This window comes from Macaca thibetana, chromosome 12, assembly GCF_024542745.1.
Source record: "Macaca thibetana thibetana isolate TM-01 chromosome 12, ASM2454274v1, whole genome shotgun sequence".
Classification (NCBI taxonomy): domain Eukaryota; kingdom Metazoa; phylum Chordata; class Mammalia; order Primates; family Cercopithecidae; genus Macaca; species Macaca thibetana.
In genome coordinates, this window is record NC_065589.1 from 73024626 (window position 1) to 73044969 (window position 20344).

A 20344-nucleotide genomic window follows, 5' to 3' on the forward strand; every position below is an offset into this window, starting at 1 on the left:
CACGGTACAAATGAGGTTACAGGGTCTTATAAACCAGCATCCGAACTTTAGCGTTCACATGAAGAGAATGGAAAGCCACTAGGGGGTTTTAGGAGAGGAACATTATAAGAAGTGTAATATAAAAAGTGACTGAAGGAGAGTGACAACAACAAGAGATGAGAGGCTTAGAGATGGCCATGGCTTGAACTGTGGTGGTGGCAAAAAGATGCAGTGATGAAGAGGCTATGTAAAGATATTCAAAAGATTTGAAGGACAGTTGGTAACGTCTGCTATATCTGCATGGAGTAAAAAGAAGTCAAAGACAACTCCTAGGTTTTTAGGCTGCACAACTGTTTAGAATGGTTAGACACTGGAATCAAAATACACATTCACGTGCTCATGTACATACACACACACACAGGATAATGTAAAAGAAGTCAGATTAATGGAGCAATAATGAGTCTTTGCTGTGAACATTGTGTGTTTGGGGTGTTTATAGACATCCAAACAATATAGTTCAATAAGTAGCTTGATATGCAGGGAGGAAAGGCAATCTGGGATTATGAGCATCTACAGACATTCCCATGTCATGCAACACATGGTTTTAGATTCCACTTTACAAAGACTGTTTCAAAAGACAAATTCTAACATAAATTCTGGGACATGAAAAATTATGAGCTATGTTTGGAACCACAAAGCATACGGTATAATATTGAATATAAAAAAGTAAAAGTATAAGGTAGGAATCACGTACTACTATAAGGCTGTTTCCCTTTAGTCTTCAGCTATTGCTGTGGCCAAGCAAATTCTCATTGTATCAGCTCCTGTATTTATTAAAAGTATAGATAAAATTTTAAAATATCATTTAACAACAATTCAAGCCAAGGCTAGATAGAGGCTGCTAAAAAATAAAAAGAAAGTACAGAGATCCTGTTGTAGTATCTGTGGCTAGTTATGGGTAGTTCAGTATAGTTAAGGTTTATTCTAATACTTACTGTAAAAATGGGAAAAGCTTATGATACTTTTAGAAAAGCAGTAAATATATATCATAATATCTTATGCTACTACTGAAAGAGGAAAAAATAGTATGGCAAAGTTTGAAGACTTCTAAAGATAGTTTTAGACCTTGGCTGGAAATAATGTAATTTACTGCTAAAAAAAAAAATTATATTTAAAGATCTCAACAATCTTTATTTCAGCTTGTTGAAAATTCAATTTATATAAGAATTTCCAGAAAAGACTAACTGCATTAGAAGCATATGTAAAAAGCAACTGATACCATATAATATCATTTCAGAAAAATATGGGAAAAGTGTGAAAAGCAGAGCCACGAAGACAAAGTGCTAAGAAACACCAATATTGATAGGATAAGTAGAGAAGAGTGCTGGGCCACAGAAAGAGAATCAACAGTGTGAAATGCGACTGAAAATCAAGTAAGGTAAAGTTTAAACTATGACCACTGGCTTCCTCAACATGTAGTTTACAAAAAGGGTAAACCACATAATTTATCATATAAACTGGGACACTTTTGAGCGTAAAAGAAATTGTATTGGCCGGGCGCGGTGGCTCAAGCCTGTAATCCCAGCACTTTGGGAGGCCGAGACGGGCGGATCACGAGGTCAGGAGATCGAGACCATCCTGGCTAACACGGTGAAACCCCGTCTCTACTAAAAAATACAAAAAACTAGCCGGGCGAGGTGGCGGGCGCCTGTAGTCCCAGCTACTTGGGAGGCTGAGGCAGGAGAATGGCGTAAACCCGGGAGGCGGAGCTTGCAGTGAGCTGAGATCCGGCCACTGCACTCCAGCCCGGACGACAGAGCGAGACTCCGTCTCAAAAAAAAAAAAAAAAAAAAAAAAAAGAAATTGTATTAATAACTACATCAGACTAACAGGCACAACTTAAGGCTATTCTCGGAAAACTAGGACATATGGCTACATGAGTCATGGACAATTTTGTAGACAGCAATTTCAAGAGAACAATGGGAGTGAACACTAGAATGAGGTAGGTTAATGAGTGACTTGTAGGTAAGGATATGAATATAAAAACTGAGGAAAGCTACTATTAAAAAAAAAAATGGGAGGCAGATTTAAGACTCATCTTGTTCCCAAACATTCTCCCTTAAAGGCCAAATGCAAACTGTATGTAATAAGCACAGCTAAATCACCTGGTGAAGACAATGGACTCCAGATTCTTTTAAAACAGGTACTTCTAAATTTTGTTTTCTCAGTTATGAATTTAAAACATTTTGCTGCGAAGACTTCATGACTAAAACACCAAAAGTAATGGCAACATAAGCCAAAATTGACAAATGGGATCTAATTAAACTAAAGAGCTTCTGCACAGCAAAAGAAACTATTATCAGAGTGAGCAGGCAACCTACAGAATGGGAGAAAATTTTTGCAATCTAGCCATCTGGCAAAGGGCTAATATGTAGAATCCACAAAAAACTTAAACAAATTTACAATAAAAAAACAACCCCATCAAAAAGTGGGCAAAGGATATGAATAGACACTTCTCAACAGAAGACATTTATGCAGCCAACAAACATACGAAAAAATGCTCATCATCACTGGTCATTAGAGAAATGCAAATCAAAACCACAATGAGATACCATCTCATACCAGTTAGAATGGCAATCATTAAAAAGTCAGCAACAACAGACGCTGGAGAAGATGTGGAGAAATAGGAATGCTTTTACACTGTTGGTGGGAGTGTAAATTAGTTCAACCATTGTGGAAGACAGTGTGGCGATTCCTCAAGGATCTAGAACTAGAAATACCATTTGACCCAGCAATCCCATTACTGGGTATATACCCAAAGGGTTATATATCATGCTATAATAAAGACACACGCACATGTATGTTTACTGTGGCACTGTTCACAATAGCAAAGACTTGGAACCAACCCAAATGACCATCAATGATGAACTGGATAAAGAAAATGTGGCACATATACACCATGGAATACTATGCAGCCATAAAAAAAGATGAGTTCACGTCCTTTGCAGGGACATGGATGAAGCTGGAAACTATCATTCTCAGCAAATTATCACAAGGACAGAAAACCAAACAACGCATGTTCTCACTCATAAGTGGGAGTTGAACAATGAGAACACATGGACACAGGGAGGGGGACATCACACACCAGGGCCTATTGGAGGACAGGGGGCAGGGGGTGGGGGGAGGAATGGCATTAGGAGAAATACCTAATGTAGATGACAGGTTGATGGGTGCAGCAAACCACCATGGCACATGTATCCCTATGTAACGAACCTGCACATTCTGTACATGTACCCCAGAACTTAAAGTATAATTAAAAAGTAAATAAATAAATAAAACACTATTTTTGTGAAAAGTCTTTCTTTAAATATATAATTCCATATAAGAACATCATTCATACAGCTGAATGACAGCAGACACTATTTCAAAAATGAAAAAAGAAAAAGCAATATATGTAGATAAATCTCTAGGAAAGAAAAGGTCATGTTACATGAAGTTAGTAAAACTATAACATAAAGCAGCTTTTAAATTTTCCTTTAAAAAGTAAAGAAGTAGGCCAGGCATGGTGGCTCAGGCCTGTAATCCCAGCACTTTGGGAGGCCAAGGCAGGTGGATCACCTGAGGTCAGGAGTTCAAGACCAGCCTGGACAACGTGGTGAAACCCCGTCTCTACTAAAAATACAAAAAATTAGCTGGGCGTGGTGGCAGGCACCTGTAGTCTCAGCTACTTGGGAGGCTGAGGCAGAAGAATCACTTGAACCCGGAAGGTGGAGGATGCAGTGAGCCGAGATCACACCATTGCACTCCAGCCTAGGCAACAAGAGTGAAACTCCATCTTAAAAAAAAAAAAAAAGTAAAGAAGTATATTGTTAATGTAAATAATGTATTATGCTCCCACTATACCTACAATGGGAAGACAGACTCACAAAGTAGGTAAGAAAGAGTACAGCCTTTGAAGTTAGACAACCTGGCTTACTACTCAGAGCTGTAAGATCACAGATCATTGACTTCAACTCCCTATGCCTCAGCTGCCTCATCTATAAAATGGAGATGACAGTATCTTCAAAGAATTATTGATGGTTAAATGACATAATGCATATAAAGTACTGAGAAAAGAGTCTAGCATATAGTTGAGTACTCTAGAGATGGTAGCTATCATAATTAGCTAGCTATTATATATAATGCATTATGCCTTGCACTGAGTTCATATCAATTTTCAGGACATGGTGTCACACCTGAGAACAGACAGATTATCAGTATAAGGAGAAAACAGGAGCTGATATGCACAAAGAGGCCAAGAGTGGAACAAAGCAAGGCTCAACTACAAGATTTCTCCTCCTCAGAGAATGGAGAGGTCCTAAGATTTAATTAATCTGAGGTATTGTTTGTCATTATTTTTAAAGTTTAGCTCCTAGTGCCAACAAGTAAAGACACATCCTATCAAAGTGGGACTGGCTGTGTCAAGGTTAAGAATACTAAGAGTTCTGACATTAGGAGCCATGAAATCCTTCTTAACTGTCATTTGCTAGCTGTATAACCTATGGCAAATTGCTTAACTTTCCTAAACCTCAATGTACTCATCTCTAAAGCATGGATAATAATAATGCCAATCTCAGAGACTTGCTCAGAAACTTAATTGAAACAATATATAAATAGCATCCAACAAAGTACCAGGTACATAGAAAATATTTAAATACTTATATTATTGGCCAGGCATGGTGTCTCATACCTATAATCCCAGCACTTTAGGTGGCTGAGGCAGATGGATCACCTGAGGTCAGGAGTTCAAGAATAGCCTGGGCACCATGGCAAAACCTCATCTCTACTAAAAATACAAAAATTAGCCAGACTTGGTGACGCGCACCTTTGTAATCCCAGCTACTCAGGAGGCTAAGGCAGAACTGCTTGAACTGAACCCAGGAGGCGGAGGTTGCAGTGAGCCAAGATCACACCACTGCACTCCAGCCTAGGGGACAGAGCAAGACTCTGTCTCAAAAATAATAATAATTATTATATATATATTTATATATGTGTATGTGTGTATATATATATATATAATTTAAGGGAGGTAAAGTTAAGATGAATAACCATAGAGACATGAGAACAGGAAGAGATACAGAAACATTATGGTAGGCTGAAGAGTATCAACCACATAGTGGGCACGAAAGAAAAATATAAAGTTCTCACTAAGGGAGTAGAAAAAAGGCAAGATTCATCCCAATTTTTAAGTTATAAAATATAAGCATTTAAAAATATCTAAGACTGATAGCAGCAAATTTATGATTAAAAAATAGAAATATGTCTAATAAGGAAATGACTAAATAAATTATGGTATAGCCATGATATTAACACCTACACTTATTAAAATGCATGTTTTTGACATGTACACTATGGTAACTTTTTTAAAAGTATTTATTGTATCTATAAGTATAGTCATCACACAAAAAGAAAAGAAATATAGCAAAGTGCTAACAACAGGTGTTTGTGAATAACAAAACTACAAGTGCTTTTAACTTTTTCTTGAAACTTCACTGGAAATTTTCAAAAATGTCTGCAACAAATATGTATTATTTTATAATTTTTTAAACATAAGGTCTTTTCAAGACTAGTTATACAAAGTTCACTAATACTAGACTATTAATACTATCATTAGTAATTAGTAATATTACTAACTATACGAAGTACACTAATAATACTAGAATAATAATACTGATAATAATAGAACCAGTGAATATAATTCTGAGTTACCTTGTAGCTCACTTTTAATAAGGCAACTTTCCATCATGTATAATAGCACAGTGACCATAATATCCAGCAGCTGACATTCTTCTGTTACCTGTCTGGCTAGCTCCTCATTGCTGAACAACTGAACACTAATATGCACAATTCTGTTAGACATTGTGTCTGATTCATGACTTTTCTTCAGTGTTTTCATAATGAAAGCATAATGCTGAACAAAAGTTTTTGTAAAAGCAACCTGTAAACATTTTAATAGAAAGGAAAAAACACATTAGTTTTAATTTTTAATTTAAAATCATTTTTAATATATCATATTAACATTTTACATCTTTACTAATTTATAATAATGTCCAAGGTAACAAAAAAAAAAATCTCAATGATGAGGTAGTCTTTCACTTTTTGGGAACATTTGCAAAATATTTTGATGGTTAAAGAAAAAAAAACTTTTTTTTTCCCCCAAGATGGAGTCTTGCTCTGTTGCCCAAGCCTGAGTGCAGTGGCATGATCTCGGCTCACTGCAACCTCCGCCTCCCAGGTTCAAGCAATTCTCCTGCCTCAGCCTCCCAAGTAGCTGGGATTACAGGCATGCGCCATCACGCCCAGTTAATTTTTGTATTCTTAGTAGAGATGGGGTTTCACCATGTTGGCCAGGATGGTCTCAAACTCTTGGCCTTGTGATCTGCCCGCCTCGGCCTCCCAAAGTGCTGGGATTACAGGCGTGAGCCTGGCCCCGTTAAAAAAAATTTTAATAGACATTTTAAATTATTAAAGTTGTAAAGCAATAATAAATGCTGTGGTTTAAGAATACAAGATATACTAAGTCTCAGCTACAAACTATTGCAGAGGATTTAACATAACTAAATAAGTGAGTCAATGTGATTACTTCAAAACAAATATCTTCTCCTATTTGATCTGAAAGCTGACCACTAATTTGACTAAACGATCTGCAGGATTATTTATTTTTACTTTTTACTTTTTTTTTTTTTGGAGACCAAGTCTCACTCTGTCACCCAGGCTGGAGTGCAGTGATGCAATCCTGGCTCACTGCAACCTCCGCCTTCCAGGTTCAAGCCATTCTCCTGCCTCAGTCTCCCAAGTAGCTGGGATTACAGGCACATGCCACCATGCCCAGCTAATTTTTGTATTTTTAGTAGAGATGGGGTTTCATCATGTTGGCCAGGCTGATCTCAAACTCCAGACCTCTGGTGATCTGCCCGCCTCGGGCTCCCAAAGTGCTGGGATTATAGGCATGAGCCACTGCGCCCAGCCATATTTATTTTTACTGTTATTTGCAGATATAAAGACACACAAAACAATGACACTATTAAAGTGTCTCTCCTAACCTACACCATAAAAATTACAGCATGCTTTATTTTCTTTTCATAAACTGAGCTTTGTCACTCTGCCATAACCATATGATGGTAACAGGTGCGTTCTAACCCCCTGGGTCTAGAAACTTCACCTATCAACATTTTTATATGAGTCAATAACTGTTCTCTGTTTATCAGCAGTGACCAGACACTATTCAATCCATGCTTTTCCCAGCCTGATCTCACAATCCAAATTCAAATGCCCCCATTAAACATTCTCAAAGCACCTTGTACTCTTCTTCAGAGGATTTAGAACAATTTGTAACTACATATTTATTTCTGCAAAATAAAAATTGTGGTTTCAATGTTTGCTTCCCAGCATTCCCTCCAGACCAAGTTCCATGCAGAAAAGCAATCTTTTGGAACTCTGCTGAGTAATGCTGCTTTGCCACAAAGTTAACACACTGTTGGCTGGACGCGGTGGCTCACACCTGTAATCCCAGCACTTCGGGAGGCTGAGGTGGGTGCATCACGAGGTCAGGAAATCGAGACCATCCCGGCTAATAAGGTGAATCCCCGTCTCTACTAAAAATACAAAAAAAATTAGCCGGGCATGGTGGCGAGCGCCTGTAGCCCCAGCTACTCTGGAGGCTGAGGCAGGAGAATGGCGTGAACCCAGGAGGCAGAGCTTGCAGTGAGCCGAGATCACACCACTGCACTCGAGCCTAGGCAACAGAGCGAGACTCCATGTCAAAAAAAAAAAAAAGCTAAGACACTGTGCCTTTTGTGCAGAACCTGTGTTAGCAAGAGAAGAAACTAATGCTTGTTTATAGTGTTATATCAACCCTCACCTGAGATATATATCAAAAAAAAGATTTAATAATGAAAGGCAAAGAAAGAAAAGCAAAGTTCAGAAAAGCAGGAAAATACATAGATACCTTATACTCTTGATCGGGAAGCATGTTGAGTAAGAAAGTTACCATCTTTTGAGGGAATTCATATTTTATAGTCCAAAATAATAGTTCTTCTAGGAAGCTTTTATGTTTCAAAACATCCATTATGGATTGATCTGCATAAGAAAAATGAAATTTATCAGTTAATGATTGAAGTTGCTCATCTCATTTAAACCTTACTATAACTAATAACCCATGAACCATAAAACGTGAATGTATCTAAAAATTAAAAATATCCTTAAGTGCAATAATATTGACAAGCTAGATTTCTATAATGTACATACTATATAAATAAGAAAAAATTTAATGCGTATATTTTAATATAAAGCAGTAAGTGGAAAAATGAGTGGGGGAAATGGATGCCCTTTTTAAATAAAGGTATTCAATGGAAGATAGCATTATCTACTGGAAAGTCTAAGGCCAAGTGCCACTTCTCAAGGGCCAGTCTGTCTCTTCCAAAGCTCTGCATCCTTGCCAAGCTTATTCAACAGAAGATCTCAAGAAGTATATGAGGAACTAGGTATTTTGAATACTTTCACTGTTTCTTTCTCTCACTAATTTCTTCCCCTGCAAATGAACTAGAAAATTAAGACTATTAATCTTTGTCAGAGGAAATGATCTTAAGTTACTGCTCTGGATCATCAGCTCTACCACAAAGACATCAAGAGGATACAAGAAGTATCAACTATGAATGTATTGGCTCTAGTGACACTGCTTAAGCAGGGGCTAAACTTAGATGAGAGACTGGAAAAAACAGTATCTAACACACATTAAAATCCTCAGGTCCAGCCCTAACTACATCACTGTTCAAGGTGTCTTGCAGGATAACCTTGTAGAGTTTTTTCAGTTAACAGTACCCTACCCCAGCTTTATACTTCTTCTAGTATTGAATAATGTGTTCATACCACATCTCCCCAGGTAGTGGGTCTAAATGAGTAACAATAAGCTCAGTATGTCATCACTTTCTTTATAAAACATTGTGTTTACTAAGACTTGAATCAGTCCTTTAGATATAACTGTAACATAGTTTTTTCATTAATAACTAAAGAAAAAATGGCACCAAAATATCCTATATATCCTGAAGATATTATGATTTTAACCACAGAGAGGCAAAAATGTCTTCCAACTCCCTAATTCCATTTCAGTGGTGACATAAGTGATAAATAGGAGTGGTTAACATACAAAGACAAGTACACTATAACACTATACATCTGGTTTTTTTTGTTTTTTCCTTAAGAGTCAGGGTCTCACTCTGGAGGCTAGAGTGCAGTGGCGTAATCATAGCTCACTGCAGCCTCAAACTCCTCAGCTCGAGTGATCCTCCCACCTTACCCTCCCAAATAGCTAGGACTATAGGGGTACAAGACCACACCCTGCTAATTTATTTTTTATTTTTTGAAGAGACAAGGTCTTGCTATGTTGTCCAGGCTACATTTCTTTATTATTAGCAATTAAGTAATTATTTTCAAAACTCAGAATTTTCTACTTATAAAACAGAAATATATTCCTCCTGAAACAGATCATTTCCAGGGCATGACAATGATTTAAAAACAAAAACAAGCCAAGATTGCAAGAAATGAGGTAAAATACAGTAAAAAGAACTCACTGACAGATTCAAAGACAAAAAGTAATAAAAACAGGGCTCAAGAGATTCAGGTAGCAGGAATTTAAGATTTGTAACTAAAAATTATAATATAGGCTTGGCACAGTGGCCCACACCTTAATCCCAGCACTTTGGGAGGCTGAGGTGGGCAGATAGATGGCTTGAGCTCAGGAATTTGAGACCAGCCTAGGCAATATGGCAAAACCCTGTCTCTAAAAAACATACGAAAATCAGCCAGGTGGGGTGGCATGTGCCTGTAGTCCCAACTACTCCGGAGGTTGAGACAGGAGAATTGGATCGCTTGAGCCCGGGGGGCAGAAGTTGCAGTGAACCAAGATCATGCCATTGATCATTCTAGCCTGGGTAACACAGTAAGACCCTGTCCTGAAAAAAATAAATTATAATCCACCGCACACTGCTGTACCTAATTTAATTCTCACAATTCACTTAACACAATGTGACTGATAATTTCACAGACTACCAAAATAAAAGCTCTCATTGGTAAGTGCTTCTTAAAAGCATTTACAAAGCTGAACAAAACTAGTACTATTAATCACAGAATTCACAGTTTTGACTCTGCAAGCCTGTATTAGGCAAATGAAAAGCCTGAAGCCATCATAATTAACTGTCAAGCACTTAAAAGAAAATATACATTAACAATGTTTTAAATCAATTAAACAACCTGAATATACCAGGAAAGCTGTGGCTTCTGCTAAAATGAAAATAGTTGCAGTTATGTAGAATTCAATATTTTTATCTGCAGACCAAAAAAACTCCAGCAATGTCTTCTTTGTTGCTCTTAAAATAGGTAATGTCAGTCTCCCAAGATGTTAAAGCACATGTTATATTGTGTAATATTATGAAAATGTAGTTAGAAATGCTTCTATTAGTTATGTTTGACTATCTTTAAATCTTGACATGACTTTTAACAATGTGTAAACTACCTTAAGTCAAATTGTAAAAAAGAGATTTTTGAAGAATCACTATGCACTATAAATGCATCACTAAAGCAAAGGTTTTAATAATCTTGGAATCTTGGCCATGTAGTTAAAACCCTCAAGGCCTCAGTTTCTTCACCCTTAAAATGCAGGTTTAGAGAACAAGCAGTGATGAGGTTAGCATAGTGTCTGGCCTCTTTCTTACCATTACATATTTTCTTCTCAGTGCACTTTTCAAGCTGTTGAACAAAATTCTTACAAAAATTGAGCCATTCCCTAAACTTCAGATATCTTCAAAATAAGGTCAGTTTTTGAAAACACCTGGCATTCTAATTCACAAAGCCATTCCTTCCATGTACATACTTAAACTGAAAATGATAACTGATGAAGTCTTAAATCTCTGTACTATTTCTTACCATTAGAGGAAAGAAGAGAAGGCACTCAATCCAAACACACATGTGAAAAAAGTTCAGGTATTTAAAAACAAAGAAAAAATACTTCAACTTAAGTCTGCATAAAAAGTATCTTCAGCCAGAGAGTGACCAGGCTGAAGGAAAACAATGACTTCTTACACCATAGCAGGTATTTTCTGGGCACCCCTAAAGCTTAAACTCAACTATGTGCTTAACAATCTCTAACTAAGATGTGTCACAAGGACTCAGTTTAATATCTGATAAGTTAAAGAGCCAGATGGCCATATGGGTTCCTAATTTTCTTCAGACATACAGGTTCTCTGCTGAGCCAGAAGAAAGGAGAACATATGTGTATGTGTGCATCCTGGACTGCAGATCAAATTCCATACCCTTTCCTAGCAACTCCCAAGTTAAATGCAGCAGCATAGTAACTGAGACTTAGAAAAGGAACCTGCAACTCAAAGTGCCTGCATGTTCTACCTTTCTAGGCAGTCCTAAATATTTCACAAGATACACTTAATTAAGAGCAGAAGTAAGAAATTTCTTTTCATTGGCTGGGTGTGGTGGCTCACGCCTGTAATTCCAGCACTTTGGGAGGCCGAGTTGGGAGGATCACAAGGTCAGGAGATCGAGATCATCCTAGCTAACACAGTGAAACCCCGTCTCTACTAAAAATACAAAACAATTAGCTGGGCGTGATGGCGGGCGCCTGTAGTCCCAGCTGCTGGGGAGGCTGAGGCAGGAGAATGGCGTGAACCTGGGAGGCAGAGCTTGCAGTGAGCCAAGATCACACCACGGCACTCCAGCCTGGGTGACACAGCAAGACTCCGTCTCCAAAAAAAAAAGAAATTTCTTTTCATCAAAATAACATTTTAGCCGCTGGAGACTTTTTTTTTTTTTTTTTTTTTTTTTTTTGAGGCAGAGTCTCGCTCTGTCGCCCAGGCTGGAGTGCAGTGGCCAGATCTCAGCTCACTGCAAGCTCCGCCTTCCGGGTTTACGCCATTCTCCTGCCTCAGCCTCCCCAGTAGCTGGGACTACAGGCGCCCGCCACCTCGGCCGGCTAGTTTTTTGTATTTTTTTTAGTAGAGACGGGGTTTCATCGTGTTAGCCAGGATGGTCTCGGCCTCCCAAAGTACTGGGATTACAGGCTTGAGCCACCGCGCCCGGCCTGGAGACTTTTTAAACCAACCACACCTTAAGATATGGAAATCCCTGGCAAAAATCCAAAGCACAGACTTGTCAACTAATTACAAGTATTCTAGAAAAGCTTTTAGTGACAGTCAAGTAAACATTGTGGTTAAAAGCTTAGGCTCTGGGAGATGAATTAAGGATCTACCTCTCATTAGCCATAATCTCTAACATGTCCAACACATACAAAAGATTCAATAAATATTACTCATTATTATTACTAATCTAGTCCCTCACTACAAAGCATATCTATAATACTTTCTCCCCTTGAGTAAACACGTGAGTCCCTACTGAGCCTTTATTACGTGTTAAGTACTATTTACTCATTCCCATTGTGTGTGTGGGTGTCTGTCTGTCTCTGTCTCTCTCTCACCATGTCATCTCCCTTGTCTTTTTTCACTCTAGAAATTGCACACCCCAGATTATAAAAGGAACTAGGCCAAACTACAAATTCACACAAAAAACACTGGAGCCAAATCAATCAACCAATGAAAAGACTTCCTTTTGGGGGGACTCAAATATGATAATGCATATTTTATGATGAAAATAATGAACAAAACCCAATAGTAATCCCTTAACAATACTTTCTCCAAGACTTACTAGATAAATCTAATAACATAAGTCTCCCTTTAAACAGCTTTGATGTCAATATGGTTAGCCCATCAAGTATTTTTAGTGATTAGGCATTTTTTAGAAGCATTTTATTCAAGGAAAAAAAATAAATAAATAAAAATAAAAATACCTTTGGTGCCACTGCTTAGTTTTACCCTCTTTCTCTTGCCCAGACCTTGACTACCATCCTGATCATCCTGAAGGAAAATAAAATTAGCATTATACACAGTCACATTCATAAATTGATACACTTTATAAATGTGCTACAAATTACATTAAACACACAATATATGCATACTTACATACTACTAATCAACATCTATGTACTTGCTATAATATGTATTTTAGTGTTAATTTTGATTTTAAAATATAGTGAAATATCCCTAATATTAAAACACAAGAGTTCTTAATCTCTGCTTCTAACAGAAGACTCTTAAACACCCCAAAATGCCAAGATTAAAGATTTTCCTAACCTTATAAATTAACATCAAATGCACGAAGAAACTAAAGAGTGGAATAAGAGAGATTATTATAGGAAAGTAGGAGAGAAGAGGAGAGGACAAAAACAATGAATAGAGGAAAGGCTTTCAAGAGTCTAAGAAAAAATGAGTTCAAGAAATCAAATTTTGAAAAATAAACACAACATATTAGAAGTTGGAGTTGAGAGTTCAAAATAATAATAAAAACAAATTAAAATATGCTTAGAAAAAAAAAATCCAAAAAGGAAATACAGACATTTCTGCTCAATGTGATATATACATACATATATCCTAGAAAAACCTCACACTAAAAATAACACGGCTTATGGGGTAAAAAAAGGGTAAGGGGCGGACACTCACAACCTATTCAAGTTTGTAACCAGAGAAGTAACAAAAGCAGTAATTGGTGCCTGGGAAGATCATTCGCAGGCCCAGGCAAACATCTTGTGGTGGTTTAAGGCTATATCAGAGCATGTTAACACTGTACAACAGAGTAAGAAAGCCAGCCAGCTATGACAATGCAGAGGGAAGAGGAGCAAAGGGAGCCTCCCTCTGGTAAAACCAAGGTAAAAGTAGCAGTGCACCTCTTGAGAAGGAAGCCCCAGGTATAGGTGCTCATTTCTAATTTTCTTAGTATAGTGCTGAAAAGGCTCCTGCTGTCTTTGCAGCAGAGCTCAGAGTTTTTTACTCTCCAGCTAAAGGTTATGATTCTACCCCACTATCCCAGCTCTCCTAAACCAAGGATGTTACATATGAATCAACAACTTCCACATTATACTGACATATTTTCCCTGTTTTCCAAACACATATGAACCAACCAATATTATAAAGAGGTGTGGTAGTATTTGGCAAATAGTCAGTTGTGCTAACAATGGTGTTGGTGGCAGGTGAGAATTATAATATAAGTTCCAAAATACTTTTCTCAATTAGCATCCATCACATTTCTAAAGCAGAAAAGTAGCCTCAGCTTCATGCTGGAGCTCTACACACTGGTGCAGCTTCCTTGGCCTAAATGTAATAGCCTTAACTTAGGTTTCTGTGAAGTGCAGCATCAATCCTCAGGGCCATTCTCTGGGGTTTTCCAGAGCTACCACTTAGCTCAGTCATTCAGCATTTACTGGGCCCTTCAATATGTCTTCCCTGTTAATCTCTACCTTTGCCAGGCCTCTTTGGCCATCCACCTGGCAACAGAACTGACAGTCAAACTACAATCTCCTCCTCCTCTGCCACTCTCAGCTTGCTGCTGGAGAAATTAACGAGAAAGAAATATGAAGCCTTAAAAGACAAAAAACAGACACAGGAATGTAAAAGCATACTACAGGGCTCAGAGGGTTCCGAAATTTAAGATTTCAGTTAATAGCCATTTATGAAACTTGTTCTCTAAGACCTGAGAGAAAAGGCAAACTTGGAAAAACATGTTATGTCCCAGATGAGGATTATTTCATAATTTCAAATATAAGCTTCCTATGAAAAGAGCATCCTTGATCAAGTGATAGTCATGGCAATATGAAGTTTTGTAAGTTTCCTGACCTTACATACTTACAGGACAAGTAGAATTAGACAAGCAGAGGAGGGCAAAGTCATGCCAAGAAGAGAATACAGCATAAGCAAAGGCAAAAGACAAAAGTCTGAAAACACGGACCACTGAGTTGGCCTTAACATCATGTTAGATATCAAATACAGCTAGGAAGGGAGATTATCTGCATCTGAGCTGGTGGGAAAATGGGTACTCTTATATACCAATGGGGAGAATATACAGTAGTAAAATTTCCCTGAATGGCAATTGGGTAATCTTTGGAACAGAAATTCCAGTTCTAGGAATTTAACCCAAAGAAATAATCAGACAAGTGAATTGGGACTATATGCATACCTATTCATCACAATGTTATTTATAATGGCCAAAAAAAAAAAAGGTCTTTGGTTTCCAACAGAAGATGATTAGGTAAATAAATAAAAGCACACCTGGGGCCGGGTGCGGTGGCTCAAGCCTGTAATCCCAGCACTTTGGGAGGCCGAGATGGACAGATCATGAGGTCAAGAGATCGAGACCATCCTGGCTAACACGGTGAAACCCCGTTTCTACTAAAAAATACAAAAAACTAGCCGGGCGAGGTGGTGGGCGCCTGTAGTCCCAGCTACTCGGGAGGCTGAGGCAGGAGAATGGCGTGAACCCGGGAGACGGAGCTTGCAGTGAGCCGAGATCCGGCCACTGCACTCCAGCCTGGGCGACAGAGCGAGACTCCATCTCAAAAAAATCATAACATAACATAACATAACATAACATAACATAACAGCACAACTGTACCATATAAAGAAAAACAATGCTGGAGCTCTATATTCATTGTGACCAGATGTTCAAAAACTATTATAAATGAGAAAAGCATGCTATTTAAAATAGCATATGCAGTATGAAATTACTTTATTGATAATATTCACAAATAAAATCTGTTAGTATATTCCTTCTTATAGCTGTTCAAAACTATCATTAATGAGAAAAGCAAGTAATACAGGAGTATATACGGCATGAAACCATTAAAATACAACATACATAAAATCTATTAGAATGTCAGACATTATAAAGTCATAATACAGGACTGTGCGCAGTGGCTCACGCCTGCAATCCCAGCACTTTGGGAGGCTGAGGCGGTGGATCACCTGAGGTAAGGAGTTCGAGATCAGCCCAACCAGTATGTTGAAACCCCGTCTCTACTAAAAATACAAAAATTAGCTGGGCGTAGTGGCAGGCACCTATAATCCTGGCTACTCAGGAGGCTGCGGCTGGAGAATTGCTTGAACCTGGGAGGCAGAGGTTGCAGTGAGCCGAGATCACACCACTGCACTCCAGCCTGGGCAACAGAACGAGACTCCATTTCAAAAATAAGTAAGTAAATAAATAAATAAAGTCATAACACAGATGAAAAAGAAAAAGAAAAAACTGCCGGGCGCAGTGGCTCATGCCTGTAATCCCAGCACTTTGGGAGGCCAAGGCGGGCAGATCACCTGAGGTCGGGAGTTTGAGACCAGCCTGACCAATATGGGGAAACCCCATCTCTACTAAAAATACAAAATTAGCTGGGTGTGGTGGCACATGCCTGTAATCCCCGCTACTCGGGAGGCTGAGACAGGAGAATAGCTTGAACCCGGGAGAGGTAAGTTGCAGTGAGCTGAGATTGTGCCATTGCACTCCAGCCTGGGCAACAAGAGTGAAACTCCGTCTCAAAAAAAAAAGAGAAAGAACAAGAAAAAATTTTAAAAATAAAGAATGTCAGATGTTTACAGTTAGTCACCACTAAGTGATAGAGATTTAGGTAATATCTTTTTGTTAATATTTATTTTCTATTTATTCAACAATAAATACGGATTGCAGTTTTAAGTTAATAAACATGTTTTTAAAATACAAGTCTGATTTCCAATACTACTTGCTCCAACAGTAATAGATTACTATATTATCAATTATAAGTTTTATATTTTTATTTTTAGAAAGTACAATACTGTTAACAAACAGAAATAACTCCCAACAGTGGGGAATTCAAGCATTAAGGAAAATGAAAACGAAACAGTTATCATAACCACAATTTCCCATTCCTCCAAATTCATGATGTGGAGCTGAGGTTCATTTGTACCTGAGGAAGCAGTACAGGACCCTAAGAGAAGATGATGATCCAACTGACGAGAGGAAATAAATCAAATACAATCTCAACCCAGACAGCATTTGTACAGCCCTCAGGAACTTTTCAGACCTTAAATAGTCCCTGAGCAGGGAAGTAGGCACTATTGCTACATGTGTTTCAGGCACAAAATATGGACACAGGTCCAAACCGTTTTGGAAAAGAAACAAGAAGACATGAGACAAGAAAATCCAAGAAAAACAGATTCAAACTCCCAATCTGCTAAATCTACAGATGGTTTCTCAACCTAAATTAACCTTTCTTTTTTTGATGGATTTTCTAGACAGATGAAAAAAATGTGAGCTTCATAAAAAGAAGTCAGGTAAATTCAAAGCTGGTTACAACAATACTCAAAGAATATTAATACAGACTACACAGGGCTAGAAGGAATATTTAATATGTCACCTTATAAAAATGAAAGCCAAAGATCTTAAAAGACTAGAACGATAAGATGAAACTTGAAGATTTATGTAAGCCTCTATAATCAGACTACTTTAAATCAGCTTCACAAGTATAACGCTAGAAGGGAGTTCTAACATGTCAGCTGTAAGCTGGGGCCCAGGGGGAAATGCTGGGCATTCTGTTTGACCTCTGTGGCTCCTGCCAAAAATTTAGGATAGCTGCTAAAAAAATAACAAAAAGCTTTGGACCTTAATGAAGACATGGTATGCTTATCAAAAGATGTCCCATCACTGGCACTGAATCGGGACATAGATTTTAAAAGAAAATGAATTTACTAGATAGTGAAAAGAAAGAACTATGCACAACAGAGAATATTTAAAAGTAAATATTTAAAACAGTGTCATATGGAAATAAAAATCTTTCTAGAGGGTAAAACAAGAAATATGCAAAAGTTACAATATTTAACACAATACTGAGAAGATTTTAATAATTAGAGCTATCAAGGGAATAAGTTGCTTCATAAACTAGGTAAGCTCCCTACGATTGGCAGTGTTTATGGAGAGGCCTACCAACTGTGAGGAATGTTACAAATCAATTCCTGCACTAGAAAAGAAATACATTAAATATTTCTAAGGCCTTTCCTACCAACAGTTTATGTGATGCCCTGCCCTACCCTCACCATAACGTAATTTATGATACCAAATTAAATTTAAACCTTATGCCTCCAAAAGTAAAATTAACTTTTTTTCTTTTTTATTTTATTATTTTTTATTTTTTTGAGACAGAGTCTTGCTCTGTCGCCCAGGCTGGAGTGCAGTGGCCCGATCTCGGCTCACTGCAACCTCTGCCTCCCAGATTCAAGCGATTGTCCTGCCTCAGCCAGCCAAGTTGCTGGGACTACAAGCGCATGCCATCACACGGGGCTAATTTTTGTATTTTTAGTAGAGACGGGGTTTCACCATATTGGCCAGGCTGATCTCAAACTCCTGACCTAGTGATCCGCCTGCCTCGGCCTCCCAAAGTTCTGGAATTACAGGCATCAGCCACCACACCCAGCCTTTTTTCTTTTACCTATTCACTTATGAAAAGTATCTCTGATTTTTTATTTCAATCGTCCTACTTTTGCTATTATTTTTGGAAAGCTGTCTTTCACTTGGATTGTGTCTTGAATAAAGACAAGAATATTCAAAGTATATCTACACAGTAACTTATTTTATTTTGCAAAGTGATTATTTCTCAATTATGTAACAGTATGCAGGAAAAAAAGATAAAAGTAAACAAGCAAAATTTATAAACACTGATCATCTTTGGATGGGAAGGCTAAATGTAAACGTTTTCTTTTCAGGTTTTTTTTGCTTGTTTTTTTTGAGACAGGGTCTCCTTCTGTCACCCAGGCTGGAGTGCAGTGGCACAATGTTACTTTACTGCAAGCTCCGCCTCCCAGGTTCAAGTGATTCTCTTGCCTCAGCCTCCCGAGTAGCTAGGATTACAGGCATGCGCCACCATGCCTGGCTAATTTTGTATTTTTAGTAGAAATGGGGTTTCTCCATGTTAGGTTGGTCTCGAACTCTCAACCTCAGGTGATCCACCCGCCTCAGCCTCCCAAAGTGCTGGGATTACAGGCATGAGCTACCTCGCCCAGCCAAAACATCTTTTAATTGTTACAATTCCTACTCTACAGTAGTAATTAAAATATCATTGTCTACTTATTCTCATGCTATCTTCCTTTATATATAATATCTTAAATTACAAGAATAAAATTATGTAAAGGGTTTGCTTAATAATCCCATGAGCCTATAAGGTAATGTGTAGAAATTCTAATCCTGAAGCCACATCTAGCTCTTCATTATATTTCAAATATAAATACTAAAGCAAATATGTAATTTGTGCCTACAGTTCCAAATAAAATGCAACATGACATGAAAAGCCATTTAAAAAAATTATTTTTAAATGGCATAAAATAGTTATTTATTCAAGAACATCTATATCTAAGTACTCTTCCTCTATCATCCTATTTCCATCTATCTTATCCCTTCATCTATTTTTACCTTAATCTATTCTATATTAATTCTTGTCTTTTGACCATTTTAATATATGTTTAAAAATCCTTTAAGAACAAAAGTAAAAGCAAATTTTAAATAATAATCATATTCATTTTTAAAGGGGTTGATGGGAATTCTTATCTTTCTCTCCAAATAAATCACACAAACTCAATTAACATTGTTTTTGCTTATGATGCCTAGCCACCAACTGAATTTTTATTCCATGTAGGCCATGAGTCCTAATAAAATAATGTTTTGCATTAATAAATAAAAAACAAACCAGATTAAAACAGGAAATACAACCCAAAAAAGAGACTAGCAGAAGAGTCACAGTAGTTTTATAGCCTCATTAGTAATTAAATTCAAAAATATATTTTGTTCTTTAACCTACAATGAATACTAGTAAAATTTCAGTATATTTTCTTTTGCTTTACAAAGTTAAAAGTCAACTCTCAGCCGGGCACAGTGGCTCACGCCTGTAATACCAGCACTTTGGGAGGCCAGGGCGGATCATGACGTCAGGAGATCGAGACCATCCTGGCTAACACGGTGAAACCCCGTCTCTACTAATGATACAAAAAATTAGCCACGCATGGTGGCGGGCACCTGTAGTTAGGAGGCTGAGGCGGGAGAATGGCCTGAACCTGGGAGGCGGAGCTTGCAGTAAGCGGAGATCGCGTCACTGCACTCCAGACTGGGCGACAGCACAAGACACCGTCTCAAACAAAAAAAGCCAACTCTCCAAAATACCTTACAGGCTGAGCACAGTGGCTCACACCTCTAATCCCAGCACTTTGGGAGGCCAAGGTGGGTGAATCACCTGAGGTCAGGAGTTCAAGACCAGCCTGGCTAACATGGCAAAACCCCCATCTCTACTAAAAATACAAAAATTATCTGAGTGTGGTGGCATGCACCTGTAGTCCCAGCTACTAGGGACGCTGAGACAGGAGAATCGCTCAAACCCGGGAAGCAGAGGTTCAGTGAGCCAAGATCATGCCACTACACTCCAGCCTGGGCG

The 20344-nt window shown here is 38.0% G+C and overlaps 1 protein-coding gene across 6 annotated transcripts in view; it reads right to left on the minus strand.

Annotated features, from left to right (window-relative positions):
* Positions 1-20344, minus strand: part of UBR3 (ubiquitin protein ligase E3 component n-recognin 3) — a 264525-nt gene that overhangs the window by 184526 nt on the left and 59655 nt on the right. For all 6 annotated transcript variants that reach the window (XM_050751441.1, XM_050751437.1, XM_050751440.1 and 3 more), the window contains exons 6-8: positions 12866-12932; positions 7967-8097; positions 5728-5956 (exon numbers count right to left, since the gene is read on the minus strand). In XM_050751441.1, the coding sequence (XP_050607398.1) occupies positions 5728-5956; positions 7967-8097; positions 12866-12932 (427 nt within the window). The remainder of the gene's footprint in view (positions 1-5727; positions 5957-7966; positions 8098-12865; positions 12933-20344) is intronic.